The following is an 18,023-nucleotide window of genomic DNA, read 5'->3' on the forward strand; positions in this document are numbered from 1 at the left end:
GGGCAGGGGTGGGGCGGGGCGGGGGGGGCGGTCCGCCCCGGGTAGCGCTCTGGGAGGGTGACACTTGGGGCAGGGCCCCGCCCCCATCGGCGCCTCCAGCCAGCACTCCCTGAGCGGAGCCGGGACATGGAGAGGGTGGGGTGGGCCAGCGAGAAGGGCCCCTTCTTGGTGGCTCAGGCGGAGGCGTCGCTCCGTGCACATGCGTCATGATGTCATGCGCACGGAGAGAAGCCCCGCCCCCCAGGGGTGCCGCTTGGCTTGTTATGCCCCTGCCTAAGGGGGCTAAATTTGCCTCACAGGAACAGTTGGAGTTTCTCTCCAAAGAAGAATGACAGATATAAAACCAAATATCTCAAGAGCTCTTTTGACAGCTTTGCACAGGCCCTTAGAGATGACTCACTCTAGTCACAATCAGTAGAAGAAAACAGACAAAAAATGGGGCTTGTTTTTTTAAAATTTTGTTTTATTTTATTTGCTTCTTCCTTCCCTTTCCCGGAATTCCCTCTGCAGGTTATTTCTTAAAGAGACAATATCACTTTAACAGTCCCAATAAATATGTTCCTGAATGTTCCTGCACTGACTTCAGTGGGGCTTTTGGCTGTTTAGATGTGTTTAGGATTACAGCTAATGAGGCTGGACTCCAAATCCCATCTGCCTTGTCCAGTATCTGGTCAGAGATGATGGGATTGTAGTCCAGCAATGTGGGGATAGCCAGCAGATGGGACGACCAGTAATCCCGGAGTTCCTGCTCCCACTGCGTTGTGAAAGGGTCCGCTGGCTATGATCTGAAGGTAGTTGTTGTGAGTTTTGAAGGTTACTGAAGGTTTTCGAAGGTTTTCTGCAGGTATCTGAAGGTTCCGGAGATTCCGGAGGTCTCCGGATAGAAAGATAGGCTAAGCTAGGTAGCGGCCAAAATTTAGAAGGCCAAACAAAAGCTTTTGAAATAAAAGAAATAAAAACTAAGAGACTGCAGTCAATGGTGAAGAAGCTCTCAACTGCTCTGTGCGGCTGGTTTTGCTTTCAGTTTCTCTCTGGCTTGTCTCGCACTGATGTTCTCTCTAGCTTGTCTCGCGCGTTCTCCACACACGCTACAGAGAGCGGAGGCTATTTATTAAGAAATCAAACATCGTCACAACATTTACAAGAACCAATCACAAACTTGTCTCTAAGCTAGTTTCTGGGCGGGAAACTATCAACTGACCATTACATTGGCTAAATTGGCGCGCTTTGCCCAAACGCGGAGGGATCCATGCAGCAAACTCTCTGCTGGATCCTTTGCCCTTCCTTCCTAACACGGAAGGTTACCTTAAAATAAACATAAACAAACAGGTGCAGGAGCACCTTAAAAACATATTCCCACGGACTTCCGGTTTCTCCGCCCTCCATTCCGGTGAGCTTAGCGGGTTCTCCGCGACTAAGCAGCTTCCAGAGGACAAATTTGGGGCAACGCAGAGGCTACGCGTCCCCACGAAGGTTCTGGGGGTGACCCAGGACTGAGAGTGTCCTGCAGCGCCAAAAAGAGGGGAGCTTCGGAGTCCGCGTCTTTAACCAGGGGTGAGACAACGGAGCACCACCAAGCGCAAGGAAAAGAGCAGTCCTCAGAAGCAAGCCTCAAAACCCCGGGAGGGTAAGAGCGGCGGAGAGATTTCTTACAAATATCAATCCCTTACTACAGACTAAGTAGGGCTACTAAAGAAAAAATAATAAAAAGCCCAGAGAGGGGGAGAAGGGGTTAAAAGCAGAAGCTAATCTTCAAAAAGACCAGACGCAAACTGCGGGGGTCGTGTTAATCTATACCCATAAAGATTGCCCCAAAGGAAGAAAGAACGGGACAGTTTGTTTTCCTGTTAATTAATGAAGCAACACAGAGATCTATCTTATTGTACTTGAAGGAAAGCACAGAGTGTTAGCAACAAGTAGCTCGAAAAAAAGGAAAAAAAGCTAAAGAAACAAGCTAAGGCTAAAATATCCTTCTCAGCAGCAGCAGCATTATCTCCGTGAAAAACTCCACCAAAAAGGAACACACCGTCAGTGTGGTCAGTGGGGAAGGAGTGGAAAAAACACAGACACCCAGGAAATAAGGGAAACAAAAGAAGGCAAAGAAAAGCATTTAAGAGACTGGGATTACAAATTTATTAATGGACTTACAAGGCTGAGAAATGGCGTAGCGTGGTCTAACAGAGGGCTGGATCAACAAAGATTGGAAAGGAATGACTAGACAATAAAGCAAGAAGGGGCGGAGTAAAAGAAAACAAAGAGAGGACTGGTAAGGAGAAAAGAGAAAACCTCCCAACGTCAAGAAAAGGAAGGTAATAAAGCGACACCTGCTGGTGAGGAAGTGGAAAAGCACTAACCAGAGGCAGCCTTAGCCTGAAAAAAGAAAAAAAAGAACTTTTACCTCTGAGAGACTGAGGAACCTAAAGGTGGAAAAAGACAGGAAATATCCAATCAGTGTAACAAGAGAAAAGGAGAAGATATTCTGAATAAGTGAACAGTATATTAATAATTGAACTGAACCCAAAACAATATTAATAATACCAACAATACCAATACTTAGAGGTTAATAGGGGGGGGGCAACAAAACAAGGGAAAGGGGGGAGGAAAAAAAAAGAAATTGGTTTATTTTATTTTAGTTTTATTTTAGTTTTGGATGGTTTCTGGTGAAAACAAGTGAGGAATATATCCGGAATTTGGGGGTGACCCTTTGGAGGAATTAAGGGAAAACTGATCAGGTATAATATATTGGGTATAATCTGCATTTCATACAAAGACTCTGCGTTTAAAGCTCTCATAAAAGGAAAGACTGAAAACTGGGATATAGACACTGGCTATTTAACGCTATTTACTGTTCAGAGAACAAGGTCAACAAAGTACTGGTTAATCCATGTCATCGAATAAAAAATATAATTCGGGGCCATCGTATAATCAACAGAGTAGAAGGAACTCAGGATTAGATCAAGAAATGGAACTAAAAGAACTTATATTAAGTCTGAAAGGAGACATAGGTGAGATGAGGAAGGATTTCAATGTTATGAAAAATGAAATGAATGAGAAAGTGAAAGGCCTAGAGGAAAAGCTAGACAAGATGGGGATAAAAACTGATGACAATACAAAAGCAATCGCAGATTTGAAAACTCAGGTGAGAGAACTTTCAGAAGACAAAAAAGAATTGGAAAAAGCAGTAGCGGACCTTAAAATAAAAACACAACATTTAGAAGAATCTTATAAAAAGGTTGCAAAAGACTCAAGAGAGAGCAGGAAAGAATGCGAGAGGGTAAAGAAGGAAAATGATGATTTTAAAATCACACAAGAGGCGACATGGGATGCAATGTCCATTCTTCAGATGCAGAATAAGGAGAAAATACTCAGGATAAGAGGGGTACCTGAAACTCCAGAAGAAAATATCCAACAAATTTTAACAAAGGAGTTAGCTATTTGGCTGGAAATAAAAGAGGATGAAATTTTAGAAAACACAGAATCAGCATTTAGAGTTAATTCCAGAAAAGCAAAGGCAAACAAATGGCCTGGAGATTGTTTAATTACTTTAACATCAAATAAATTAAGAAACATGATCCTCCAGCGTAGAAGAAAGAAACCTTTCAAAATACAAGGAGAAGAAATTATAATTTTAAAAGAAATTCCGCCCCGCCTGCTTAAAAAGAGAGAAGGTTACCAATTCCTAACAAAAGCCCTAAATGCAAAGTCAATATTTTACAAATGGGAGTTCCCTGAAGGAATTTCCTTCAATTTTAAAGGAAAAAGGAGAAGATTAGAAACAGTGGACGATGCAAAAAAATTCCACAGAACATACAGAGGCGAGCTTGGGGGCGAAAAATATTTAGGAGAAAAAGAATCCAGCCCAAAAAATGTACAAACAAAAGGTATAAACTCAGACCGTAGCTTGGACAGTGAATAAGGAAAAACAAATAAAAACAAACCATTGATCCAAAAGGAAGAAGAGTTTTAAAAAGTAAGAAACATAACATCTGAAACAACACCAGAATATAAAGTCACTGCAAATAAAAGCTTGATTATTTTTTTTTCTTTTTTTTAATCTATATAAATAAAGATGAAGTTAAAACTTTTGTCTTGGAATGTTAATGGATTAAATGATAAGAAAAAAAGAAACAAAATAGAATACATACTGAAAAAGCAAAAGAACGACGTGGTCTGCCTACAGGAGACACATGTAACAAAAGATCATAAGAGAGTTTTGATTAACCCCAAGCTAGGAAAAGAATTTATAGCTGCTGATCAAAAAAAAAGAAGAAGAGGAGTAGTGATGTATGTTAGACCTAATCTAGAACCAGATTTATTATTTTCAGACCCCAAAGGAAGAATACTGATAATAAAAATCACGAATCAAGGAGAAAAAAATGTAATAGTAGGAATATATGCACCTAACATAAGAAAAGCCGCATTTTATAAGAAACTAGAAACGCTGCTGATAGAGTATTTAGAATATAAAATAATACTAATGGGAGATCTAAACGGGGTACCAGACCCACATTTAGATAGATCGGGAGGGAAAAAGAACCAAGGGAAATTGCCGACGACCTTTTCTAAAATGGGGGAGAATATGGAACTAGTAGACACCTGGAGATATAAACACAAAACGGAGAGAGAATATACCTACTTCTCTGAACCTAATAAATCAGCTAGCAGAATCGATGCCATTTGGATTTCAAAAGAAATGTTAAGAAGGATTGAAGAGGTAAAAATTCTGCCCAAAACAATCTCCGACCACAATCCGGTTCTGTTGAAAATAAAACCAGAATGGACAACAGGGATTTGGAGGTGGAAACTAAACGAATCCCTCCTGAAAGACGAAAAGATTGTAGAGGGTGCTAGGAAAACCCTGAAAGAGTATTTTGAATTAAATAACAAGCAAAATACCGATGTAAGATCAATCTGGGACGCTAGTAAAGCGGTCATCAGGGGATATTTTATAAAACAAAATGCGATTTTAAGAAAGGATAATGAAAGGAAAAAAGCAGGACTACTGGAGGAAATAAAGAAAAAAGAAAAAGAATTAAACAAAAAACCAGGAGATGAGAGTATTAAAAGGGAACTTAGATTACTACAGGCAGAATACACATCTAAAATAGAACAAGAAATACAATTTAACTTGAGAACCTGGAAACAAAATAACTTTGAGTTTGCAAACAAACCAGGTAGATACCTGGCTTGGCAACTCAAAAAAAGGAGAGAAGAAAAACAAATAAATAGACTAAAAATAAATGAGAAATACATAGATGACCCAAAGAAAGTAATGCAAAGTTTTGTAAGATACTATGAAGATTTATATAAGGAAAAAACAAATAAAGGAGAGAGGGTGGAAGAGTATCTTCGTCAGTATAAAATCCCAGAAATAGATAAGGATAAACTACAAACACTTGAAGATCCGATAACACAAGCAGAAACCAAGAAAGCTATCCAGAGAGTTAAAACAGGCAAAACACCTGGCCCAGATGGTCTTCCAGCGGAGTACTACAAAAAGATGATAGAATTGTTAACAACCCCATTAACTGAGACAATGAATAATATCTTAAAACAAGGTAAGATACCCAATTCATGGAGAGAAGCCTACATAACTCTCATACCGAAACAAGGAGGTGACCCAGAACTAATATCAAATTATAGGCCAATATCACTTTTAAATAGTGACTATAAAATCTTTGCAAATATAATGGCCAATAGATTAAGGGAGGCTATAAAGGAGGTTATCCACCCTAATCAAACTGGATTTCTCCCGGGCAGACAAATAGCTGGAAACACAAGGAATGTTATAGATATTCTAGAATATTTAGAAGCACATAGCGATAAGAAGGCTGCCCTTGTATTACTAGATGCCGAAAAGGCATTCGATAATGTGTCCTGGGACTACATGAAGAAGCAACTGGAAATAATGAACTTTGGAGTAAAATTTACAAAAGGAATAGAGGCAATATATGAAAAACAAACAGCTAGATTGCTGATAAATGGTAACTTAACAGAAAACATCTCCATTTCAAAAGGGACTAGGCAGGGGTGCCCTTTGTCGCCCCTGCTATTCATACTAGCAATAGAACCTCTACTCCACAGTATCAGAAAAAATGAGAATATAAAAGGGATACGGATTGGAGCAAAAGTCTATAAAATAAGAGCTTTTGCTGACGATTTAATAATTACGATTCAAGATCCTGAGCAAAGTTTAATAGCAGCAATAGAGGAAATTAAGAAATTTGGAGAAATTATGGGGCTGAAAATAAATATGCAAAAAACCAAAATTCTGACAAAAAACCTCACAGGGGATGAGAAAAAAACTCTTCAAGAAAAGACAGGGCTAGAAATAAAAAATAAAGTCAAGTATCTGGGGATCTGGATATCAAATAAATGTCTACATTTGTATGAAGATAATTACTGTAAAGTGTGGAAAGAAATCAAGAAAGACATGGAAACCTGGACCAAACTCCACCTTTCATTTTGGGGAAGAGTGTCAGTGGTAAAAATGTGTGTCCTCCCTAAAATGATGTATCTATTCCAAACGATGCCCATTCTAGGAGGAATGAATTGTTTTAGAGAATGGAAAAGGGAAATATCTAAATTTATATGGAGTGGGAAAAAACCTAGGATCAAACATCTGTCGTTAATAGATAAAAAGGAGAGGGGAGGCTTCGCACTGCCGGATTTGGAAATATACCACGCAGCAGCTGGACTAAATTGGTTAAAGGATTGGATCACACTAAGAGATACAGACATACTCGATTTGGAAGGCCACGACAACAGGTTCGGTTGGCATGCATATCTAATCTATGAAAAAGTAAAGGTCCACAGGGGTTTTTTGAGCCACATTGTGAGAAAATCATTGTATAAGATCTGGAATAAGTACAAAGGAATCTTGGAGCCAAAAATACCCCTGTGGATGTCGCCAACCGAAGCCATAGCAGTTAAAAGACCGAACATGAAAGCAAACTGGCCAACGTATAGAACAGTACTGGAATTAAACAATGATAACTTCAAACTGAAAAAATATGAGGAAATTAAGGGCTACCTAACGGACTGGCTCCAGTATTTTCAGTTAAATCAAAGATTGGCAATAGATATAAAGCAGGGAATAGCGAGGGAGACATCCAAATTTGAAAAAGATCTAATCTTGATTAAAGGGAAAAATATTTCACGAATTTATGACCATCTTTTAGAGTGGGAAACCAAAGAAGAACAGGTTAAAACGGTAATGGTGAAATGGGCCCAGGATTTTGGGTATAACATATATATGGATCAATGGGAAAGACTGTGGAAGGAGGATGTCAAATTTACAGCCTGTTATACCCTAAGGGAAAACACCATGAAAATGCTTTACAGGTGGCACCACACCCCCTCGAAATTATCGAAAATGTATAAAGGAGGGTCACCAAATTGCTGGAGATGCCAAAAAGCCGTGGGGTCTTACTACCATATGTGGTGGACGTGTGTAATTATTGGAGAATTTTGGGATAACATTTACAATGAACTGAAGAAATTGTTTAAAATTACTTTTAAAAAAACCCCAGAGATTTTCCTATTAGGAATTTTACCCCCAGAGATTAAAAAAGAAAGGAGAACGCTATTCATGTATGCTGTCACAGCAGCTAGAATTCTTGTGGCTAGAAAGTGGAAAAACGAATCAGTACCGACAATCCTAGAGTGGCAGATGCTAATGTTAGATTATTTGCAGCTGGCAAAATTGACAGGAGGAGTTAGAGGAGAAATGATGCAGAAAACTTTTGGTGAATGGAAAATATTTAAAGAATACATCAGAATATATTGCAATAATAAGGCCATATTAGCAGAACTAGAGTGATACTTGTAATTAAACAAATATCGAATACTATTGAAGATAAAGGAACGAGAAATTATGATCAAAACTGTGCAGACAAACAATGATGTAACGAAAGTACAATAAGAAAGATCGGAAGACTTGTATGTATGTATGTATGTATGTATGTGAGAAGTGTGGTTATGTAATTTAATTTTAACCCTTTTTGTGTTTTTCTTTTTCTTTGTTCTTTTTTCTTTCTCTTCTTTTCTTATCTGTATTGATGAGACTGTAAATATTTTTAATGTGTGTAAATAAAACCAATAAAGATTAAAAAATAAAAAAATAAAAAAATAAAAACATATTCCCACACAGCAACTTCCAGAGGGCATCACATTTGCTGGCTGCTTCAGACCTTTTGCGTGTGAGGTGATCGCAGTAACCACCACAGTAGAGAAACTCTGCCCTGGCCTCTGGACTTGTTTCCATCCCTCAGATGAAAATGCGCCTCTTCACCTGTTTGTGAGTAGAAGAGCTACACCTGCAAGACCTTCAGCTCCTGGAAGGGGCAGATGGAGCAAAAAATAAATAAATTCCAGCTTGGAATGACCTCAGTTGCACCAATGGTGGCACAGGATCCTGACCACTAAACCATGAGTGAGAACTCTCTAGTCCATTGAAAGGATTCCTAGACAGGAAATGGATTGAGAGGACTGGGTGGGGGGGGACTTTCCTGCTTTGATTGGAAAGCTTTAACATTTCAAATCCTGTCATCAGTGGCCTTCTCCGCATGGGCTGGAGTGTGGGGAATTTGCCAGGATCCCCATCTGCCCACAAGTCCACTTGGGGTGGGAGCCTTGCCCACCCACCCAGCTCTGTTCCCATTTAAACAGAATTAAATGGGAATTGTTTATATGGTTTATTTGATTTAACAAGATGTATGTACCGCTTGACAAAACCTCTAAGCAGTTTACCCAAAAAATAAATATAAACATTAAAATACTAAAGGAAAGGTGGATGAAAACAGGAATTTGAAAACATTCAAATGATAATTAAATTCAGCAATAGGCTTATCTTGATTTTTACATGTCAACAAAGCAAAGTATTTGGAAGCAGCCACCAAAAAGATTACAGTGAGCAGACCTGCCATATGTCAACTGGGACTTTTACCTGAGTGGCAGAAAGTCTAGTTTCACCCCTGCCAGGAGGGGAGAGCATCATCTTCAGCTGCTACAAAACTCTAACCCTGGAGAGGTGAATCTTCTGGAAGCACAGGCAGCTCCTCCACATTTTAGCTGTCTCTGGGGACTCAGCTATACAGCTGCAAATAAAACTTTTAAAGTGTGTTTTAAGTGCAATATACAATATGACTAGGTGCAACAACAACACATACACAAAGGTTTAAAAACAATGCCAAGCAATGAATCAAGGATTCTTGATGAAAGGTTAAGCAACTGCAGAGGACTGGAGAAGAGAAGTTTAAGGGGTGATGTGATAGCCATGTTCAAATATATAAAAGGATGTCATATAGAGGAGGGTGAAAGGTTGTTTTCTGCTGCTCCAGAGAAGCGGACACGGGGCAATGGATACAAACTACAAGAAACAAGATTCCACCTAAACATTAGGAAGAACTTCCTGACAGTGAGAGCTGTTCAGCAGTGGAATTTGCTACCAAGGAGTGTGGTGGAGTCTCCTTCTTTGGAGGTCTTTAAGCAGAGGCTTGACAGCCATCTGTCAGGAATGCTTTGATGGTGTTTCCTGCTTGGTAGGGGGTTGGACTGGATGGCCCTTGTGGTCTCATCCAATTCTATGATTCATTTTAAAAAAAATCACAACAGCACTGAGTTCCTTCCTGAATCAATGACAGGAAGGGAGACACCCAGTTACTGAAAACTGAGAAAGTGAAACTTAACTCCGTCTCTGGAGTGAGGAAACCACTCTTTGTGGTGAAGTATTTTTGCTGAACCCACTTCTTCCATCTCTCTGGAGTATTTCAATTATCCAGAGATCATCCAGAGTGTGGGCACAGTTTCTGCAATCCTGCTTGATCTAGGGTTGCCATATTTCAAAAAGTAAAATTCCTGACAACTGCAAAGTTGTTGAAAATTTAACTCTTTCACTGAGACAAGGAAGCCATGGCTGCTGCAGGGGGTCCCGTCCAAAGTCTGTGTGATGAAGTTACTTGCTCTATCTGCCAGGATTACTTCAAGGATCCAGTGACCATCGCAGAGTGTGGGGACAACTTTTGCCGAACTTGCTTGGTCCGACACTGGAGGAAATTGGAGGCAGTGGCTTTCTGCCCCCAGTGCAAAATAATTGTCAAGAGAAGGAGCCTCATCTCCAACCAGCACCTGGCCAAGGTGGTAGAAATAGCCAAGAAGCTCAGTCTTCACCTTCAGGAAGGGCAGGTCTGTGAGATGCACTGGGAGACCCTGAAGCTCTTCTGCAAAGACCACGAAACCCCCATCTGTGTGGTGTGTCACAGATCCAAGGAACATGAAAATCACAAAGTGCTTCCTCTGGAGGAGGCTTCTGAGGAGTACAAGGTAGGAAATTACTCTGAATCTTGATGAGGGAAAGAGCTGTGGATTCTTCTTGGGTGGTTTTCCATAATTTTTAAGTCCTAGCCTGTTATTTTTTATGTTTATATTTTATGTGTTGTTAGTAACAAATGGGCTGTAATGAGATTTGACTTATCGTGCAATACGGGAAGCCCCCCCCCATACCAAAAATGGTAATTTGTGATGTTTTTAAGATGGGTTATGTGAAAAATAAATAAATAAATAAATAATAAGAATCACTCTTAAATTATGAATTTCTGAGATTGAGGAAGATCTGGAATATTTCAGTGTTGTTTGGTTGGATTTCATTTCTTCTGTGCCAAATTGAGATAGAGAAAATCCTCTTTCCCCACAAGTTTCAACTAATCTCCTCAAGGAAAACGAACAAATGAAATTGAAAAAAAGAAAACAAATTAGAAATTCCCCGACTACTAATATCAGGGTACTGGAAGTCATCTCTCTCTCTCTCTCTCTCTCTCTCTCTCTCTCTCTCTCTCTCTCTCTGTGTGTGTGTGTGTGTGTCAAACCTGAGTTTTCCCTTTTCTCTTTAGGGAGAGATCTGCAACCGCCTGGAGATTCTGAGGAAAGAACGTGAAACCATTCTGGCCTCTCAGGCAGACCTGGAAAAGAAGAGCCAAGATCTCCTTGTAAGTTTCACTATTGTTAACTAAGGAGGGAGGAAGTATTTGAAGAATCAAGTTAGGACTGAGGAGGGATGGGGAAATCTATCAGCTCATTTCCATTTCTCATTTTTCCACATCAGAATATGATTTTAATTTTTTAAGAGTACTGTACTTCTGAAAATTCATCAGCATTTTAATATGAATTTTCCCTGATATCAAGATTTTCAATATTATTTTCCCCAACATGTGTATTTTTGCAAAGCACTCTTCAGTGCCTTTTCCATTCATTTCTCTATGTTATTTGCACTCATAAACATATTTTGTACATACTTTACCCCAGAATGTGCATTTTTGAATACACATCACCTATGCTAAGTTCATAGGAGTGTGAATTTCAAAGGATTGTTGTTTTTTAGTCCACGTATTTTTTCCCCAGAAAGTAGTTATGAGGTAAGTTCACCTTTGAATGCAAACTGAATTGAATTTCTTCGCCCTGAGGCAGCCCAACCCTTTTGAATATGAATGAGTAGGGTATATGAAATTGCAGGGACAGCCTGATTTTCCATAAATATTATTAATTAAGGGTCTTTCCAAATGTGCACTCTTGTTAACCTTTAAGAAACTAAAATCTTCCTGAGATGAGTTTTTAATGTCCACAGAGGCTCTCTGAATATTTTAGAACTCTGATTATGCCAGGTCCAAAAATGTGCAAGGAACCTTCATGGCTAGAAAAATGCTCCTTGCTTTAGGCAAAGGGCAAGTCAGCAGGAATATGTTCCTTACTCGGGGATCTGTTTTTCCTCTTTCCCTCTTCCTTCCTTCCTTCCTTCCTTCCTTCCTTCCTTCCTTCCTTCCTTCCTTCCTTCTTCTTGCAGAAATTAACAAAATCTGAGAAGCAGAGGACAGTGGAGAAGTTTAGACAAATGTGCCAGTTTCTGAAAGAACAGGAAAAGTGTCTGCTGAATGAGATAGAAGAGGTGGAGAAGGAGATTGCAAGGAGAAGAAATAAGCAGCTGGACAGACTCTCCAGGAAACTCTCCTCTCTTGAGAGGATCATCCAGGAGATGGAAGAGAAACGACAGAAGCCAGCGAGTGAACTTCTGCAGGTAAGAAGGTGGCAGGAACAGCACAAGGTTGTTCCCAAAGACAGTGTTGGCTCCAAAACTCCATCAATTCAAGATGCAAAAAGTGACAGTTAATGGCACCTCTGGCCAGGTCTCATGTACAGAAGCAACCAAGAGAACTGAGATGCTTTATTCCCCTTAATCCAGATTGTGTTAAAAGAACACTTCATGCCCTGTGGTGGGCTTCCCAGAGACTTTTATTTCCACCTTACAGCTAAGGAAAAATGAAAGAAAGGAAAAGTGAGCTCTAGCACTGAGCACAGTCACCTTTTTTGCTCCAAAATGACACCCCCAACACCTCTGCATTCAGACTGTCCTTTCCACTGCTGCCCTCCAAATGTCTCCACTCAACTTCTGGGCTGATCACCTACACCAGCCATGGAGATTTGTCCAAAATGGTGCTCTGGTATCAAATAATGCAAGAGCTTTGTTACAACTCAGAACAATTGTTACTGGTTAGTGCAGGAATAGGCAGGCTTTGGCCCTACAGGTGTTTTGGCTTACAACTCCCATGATCCCTAGATAACAGGACCAGTGGTCAGGGATGATGGGAATTGTAGTCCAAAACATCTGGAGGGCCGAAGCTTGCCTATGCCTGGATTAGTGTGTTTTTCTAAGCCCAGTAAGAAACCTGTCCTTGGTTAGTGAAATGTCCCCAAACAACGTTACATGGTTTCTGCCAACCGCCTGACACTTCCTTGACCTTTCCCAGACCATTTCTCTGTGAAAGAAACGATTAGGTGTTTTACTTCTCTGCTCCACTAACATTTGCTGGGATAAGAAACTCACTTGAACAAAATTCATTGCGTGTTGGAGGCATTTTATACTGTAGGTCAAGGGGTGTCCAAACTTTTTTCAAAGAGGGCCAGATTTGATGAAGTGAACATGCATGAGGGCGGACGAAAGATTGAAGTTGTTGAGCTTTTTAGGATTTTACCCCAGGAAATAAACTGCCACAGGGGCTGGATTAAACTGACCACTGGGCCAGATTAGGCCCCCAAAACAGACTTTGGACATGCCTGCTGTAGGTGGTTATTTGTTTCCAGAAGGGAAAAGGTAAGTGGGTTCCACTGACTGCACACTTACCGGTAGAGATGACCTGCCTTGTTTGCCCTTTCTGATCTATATGCAAACTGAATTACAGCCCCCCATTGACATTTGCATGTCTGGATTTTCCAGTGCAGTTCTCCAACTAAGTAATCTGTACCTGCATACAAAATTGTATACAAAAATGTATTTTGGGATAAATTCACAGAAAAATGCTTATGAATTTCTATTTTAAAAATTTCAAACTGATGTGGAAATGTAGAGAACTGACAATTGGAAAATCAAAAATTGACTCAAACCAGAATTGAATACGTACTTCAGCTATTCCTGCTCAAAGCTTTGGCATGTGGCAGACAGACAGGCCTCAGAGGGCAAGAGGGTTACTCCATTCCATGATCTGAAGTGTCTTCCTACAGTGGCCTGTGGTGTGCAATGATTTCTGTTCTCTTTCCCCTCTAGGTTGTGAGAAGCACCTTTGAGAGGTATGTAGTATGTGGATCCTACTCTTTTCTATTGGCCACAATCTGAAGGCTGAGAAAAGTCCAGACTCTGTGCCAGGACTGACCCTCCCCCAAAAAGGTGGTCTGCTTCATCCTCTGAGAGCACCTCATACTAGAGCAGAGCTTATATTACTTAGTAAAAGCAAGATACCCCCAAGTTGAAGAAACAATTTTTTTTAGCTTACTCAAGTGTCACTGTGACAAAGCTGTTGTACTTGCACAAGAAGAGAAAGTGACTTCCTTTGGAGGAACAAGTGCCTAAGTTGCTTACCTCAATATTTCCTCCTCTACAGCATCCTCTGTTGACCCCCCCCCCCAACCCAGGCCCTTACACACCCCTTCCCCATGGAGCTCTTGTGTGTGGGGGGGTGGAAGTGTGGAAGTTTTCACGAGGCAGCAGGAGATAGGGGAGTACTTCAAGGTGTCACTCAGGTTCAGAGCAGAGGTTATAAGGAACATTTCATATTTGCTGATATCAGTAGCCATTCTTTTCTTCTCTGTACCTTCTATGGAGACTCTATAGTAAGGAATTGCCAGCTGTGCTGTCAACACCTTCAGATAGTTCCTGCCCTTGTCAGGAACGTCAATGAAGTGAAGCTGTAGCAGAGAAACTCTGAGCATGACAATATTACATAATGGTGTTTCTCCTTTGAATAGACATCAGTGGGGAGACTCAGAGGCCTGGGGTGGCTGCTTTGACCCTCAGATGTCTGGCTGTGGAGCCCGTAGTGAGGAAGAATCTCCCCTCTGTGCCTGCCTTTCCCTCTAGGCTAGGGGTCAGCAAACTTTTTCAAAAGGGGGCCGGTCCACTGTCCATCAGACCTTGTGGGGGGGCCGGACTATATTTTGTTGGGGGGTGAATGAGCAAATTCCTAAGCCCCACAAATAATCCAGAGATTAATTTTAAATAAAAGGACACATTCTACTCAATCCACGGGCCGGATTTAGAAGGTGATTGGGCCGGATCCGGCCCCGGGGCCTTAGTTTGCCTACCCATGCTCTAGGCCAGGCATGGCCAAACTTGGCCCTCCAGATGTTTTAGGGCTACAGTTCCCATCACCTCTAACCACTGGTCCTGTTAGCTAGGGATGGTGGGAGTTGTAGTCCCAAAACATTTTGAGGGCCAAGTTTGGCCATGCCTGCTCCAGGCTTTCTGCCACTCTCTTCCTCCTTATGGATTTGAATGGGCTAACATTGTTTTAATTCTCACCAGGTATGAGAAAAGGAAGAGTTCAAAGATTTCATGGGCTTTCCCTCCACAGCTGAAGGGGAAGATCTCCAGATTCTGTGACATAGATCGTATCATTGACAATGCAATGAAGGAATTCAAAGGTAATGAAAAATGACCGCCAGGATTTTATCCTGGGCATTATATTATTACAAAACTGAGCATGGCAGGCCCCTAGAGTATTGCATTGCATTGTATTTTGTTCCTGCCGCAGACAGGGGTATCCCCACAGTACCTGCCTTCTCCGTGCTGCTTCCATCATTTCATTTCCCCCAGAATGCCCCATAAACCTTGTCACTCTGGTGCATGGGGGGTCGGAAGAGAGAAATGGTACTGCCACAAAGAGAAAAAGCCTGAACCAAAGTGTATAGCAAAGCCAGGGTTTTCTGCCTAATGGGTATCTGTTTACAGTTTTGCAGAACTTCCTTTTTCACTAGTTATCCATCTCCCTAGTCCAGACTAGGCATTTTGAAACAGCCTGTTCCCTCTTAGACTTGTCTCCCAGCAGTGAAGCAAAGGCCTGATCTATCTCCTCAGACGTCCATCCACAGCTACCCTATCTAGAGCTGCAACCAACACAATCTCCTTAGAGTTCCCAAACTATTCCTGAAATCAAGCGCACAGGAGCCCCAAAGGGCACAATTAAGTTTCTTAATAGCCTGGGAACATGGGCATAGCCAAGCCCACCCCCAATCAAGTGAAACAATAGAAATACTTAACTAACAACCCAATCACGTCACTTCTGCCCCCCCCCCCCCCAAAAAAATCCTGGCTACTCCCATGGCTTGGAAGATTTTCACAACATTTCTGAGGCCAGACTTCCCTTTGAATGAGAGCTCTGCCATTCCTTCCTGAGCATTTAGAAAAGGATGCTGTGATTACTAAGACCCAGCATGGGTTTCTCAGAAATAAGTCATGCCAGACCTATCTGATTTATTCCTCCAGTCCTGCACTGTAGACCCCAATCTCTGTGACAACATACATATACTGTTAGGTTTTTAGTTGAACATTTTTCTTCTGCTGCTTTTAAGTCTACTTTACCACTGCTGAGTTTTAGAGTTATTTTAATTGGTTCTTTCAATTATTTTATTGTTTTTAATTATTCGTTCTACTATTTAATATTTTACTTGAATATAAGGAAGCAACAGATGCTAAATTATGAAGTGTTATTTCTGCACAAATATTTATTTGAGGTACAAGAGTGGTACTTATACTTCATATCTTTTTGCTTCCTCAGATTCTCTTTTATTCAGACAACTGCTTCAAGAAGGTAAAAATTCTATTGAGCCCAAATTCGAAGGAGGGATGTGGACGGATATATAATTGAGGATAAATAATATTTTTTGCAGACTTTGCAACCATCATCAATGCCTTAACTCTGGTTCATAGCTCCCTCTAGATCCTTTGAAAAGAGAGAGATTACTTGCTTGCCTTTCCATGTGACTAAACCGCTTCGGAAGAGCGATGCTGGGTCATCCCAAGAGCCCATCTAGGTCAGGATTTCTTTGCAACAGGAGCCAAACTGATGCCTGCAGGGAGCCCACAAGCAGGAATTCAGAGGCAGCCTTGTAAGAGTCATACTGCGTTTCTCCGAAAATAAGACACCCCCCGTGGGCAGGTGGATGGCGCAGCTACGCCAATCTGCAGCCCCAGCAGGACTCCTTGCCTCCCTGAAAGTGGCTCCTCGCCCCCTCCTCCCCCTGCAAGGCAGCAGACAGTGTCTTATTGTCGGGAAAACACAGTAGCTGCGCCATCCGCCCGCCCACGGGGGGTGTCTTATTTTCAGAGAAACACAGTAGAATTATTAGAGTTGGAAGGGACCTTGAGGGTCACCCAGTCAACCCTCTAGAATGCAGGAATCTCAAGTAAAGCATCCATGATAGATGCCAATCCAACCACTGTCATAGATGCTTTAGTTGAGATTCCTGCATTGCAGAGGATTAGATTAGATAACCCTCAGGGTCCCTTCCAACTCTACAATTCTATGATTCCATGATTCTTACACGTTAGGGTGCAATTATATATTACTTTGTATACATATATTTAAAAAATGCTCAGGGGATCAGGAGAAGGTATATAGGAGATGGTGTTGGCACTAGCCAATAGGCTCCTACCACAGCCAAACTTTCATTGGCTATAATTTGACATGTGCAGGTTTTGTGCAGCTTTTTGCAAGGTTTTTGATCATACAAATGCAGGTACGTTTTCAGAACAGCAAATCAGCTTGAAAATAACAACTGCCAAAGACAAAATGTTATTCAAAGAGTTTTTAGCATGCATTAGGAAAGCAAATCTGTACGTAGTAGTATTGTGTTTTTAAGAGAACGGAAGTAAGGTTCACAAGGCAAGGAAATCTGCTGGGTTGCCTGAATCTATTTGTTCCCTCATCAAAATGTAACCATTGAGGCAGTAGTGGTCCTACCTCCAACTAGGGCAGAACTGGCTGGTGAATCTGCCCTAGAAAAGAAAGAGTTAATGACTGTTCTCTGCTTAACTGAATTGGGGAGCCCCCGCATCCCCAAATGGCCAATTCACACAGAGAGGCGCAAAGGAGGACAATTTCTCCCCTCTCGTGCCCTCTCCCTCCCCTTCACACAAAAAAGCTAAAGAAAAGTTTATTGGATTGTTTTGCTTTTTGAAGATACCCAGATTGACAGGAGGGGAACAATGTAAATACATGGACCATAAAAATAAAAAAGTAACTTATTTAAAACGCAACAAGCCAGATACTTACTGTGGGGAAAGTCTGGAAGAAGGAGAGGAAGGTCCCAATCCTGCATATGATGCAAAGAAGTCCCATTTCTGTTAGAGAGAATCTGATTCTTCTGGGTGTTTCTTGGATCAGAATGTCTTTTCTCTGCCTCTGAGCTGATTCTGCCTCTCTTCTCTTTTCCTCATCTTCTCCCCAACAGCTCATGTCACTCTGGATCCAGACACAACCCATCCCAGGCTCATTCTGTCCCAGGATCAGAAAAGCGTGAGATGGGGAGACAAAGAGCAAGTCCTGCCCGACAATCCTGAGAGATTCAATGAGTTGCCTTCCGTGTTGGGACGTGAGGGATTCACAGCAGGCAGACATTTCTGGGAAGTCAATGTGGAAAGTGGGATATGGTGGGCTGTGGGGGTTGCCAGGAAGTCTGTGAGGAGAAAGGGTGTCATTGCC

At 41.4% G+C, this 18,023-nt stretch overlaps 1 protein-coding gene across 1 annotated transcript in view; it reads left to right on the forward strand.

The window, feature by feature from the left end:
* Nucleotides 1-9,912: 9,912 nt before the first annotated feature.
* LOC117042431 (E3 ubiquitin-protein ligase TRIM11-like) overlaps nt 9,913-18,023 on the forward strand; it is a 22,776-nt gene continuing 14,665 nt past the window's right edge. The window contains exons 1-7 of the mRNA XM_033141976.1: nt 9,913-10,323; nt 10,890-10,985; nt 11,837-12,067; nt 13,592-13,614; nt 14,846-14,964; nt 16,098-16,130; nt 17,773-18,012. Of these exons, the coding sequence (XP_032997867.1) occupies nt 9,913-10,323; nt 10,890-10,985; nt 11,837-12,067; nt 13,592-13,614; nt 14,846-14,964; nt 16,098-16,130; nt 17,773-18,012 (1,153 nt within the window). The remainder of the gene's footprint in view (nt 10,324-10,889; nt 10,986-11,836; nt 12,068-13,591; nt 13,615-14,845; nt 14,965-16,097; nt 16,131-17,772; nt 18,013-18,023) is intronic.

This window comes from Lacerta agilis, chromosome 2 (genome assembly GCF_009819535.1).
Source record: "Lacerta agilis isolate rLacAgi1 chromosome 2, rLacAgi1.pri, whole genome shotgun sequence".
Lineage (NCBI taxonomy): Eukaryota > Metazoa > Chordata > Lepidosauria > Squamata > Lacertidae > Lacerta > Lacerta agilis.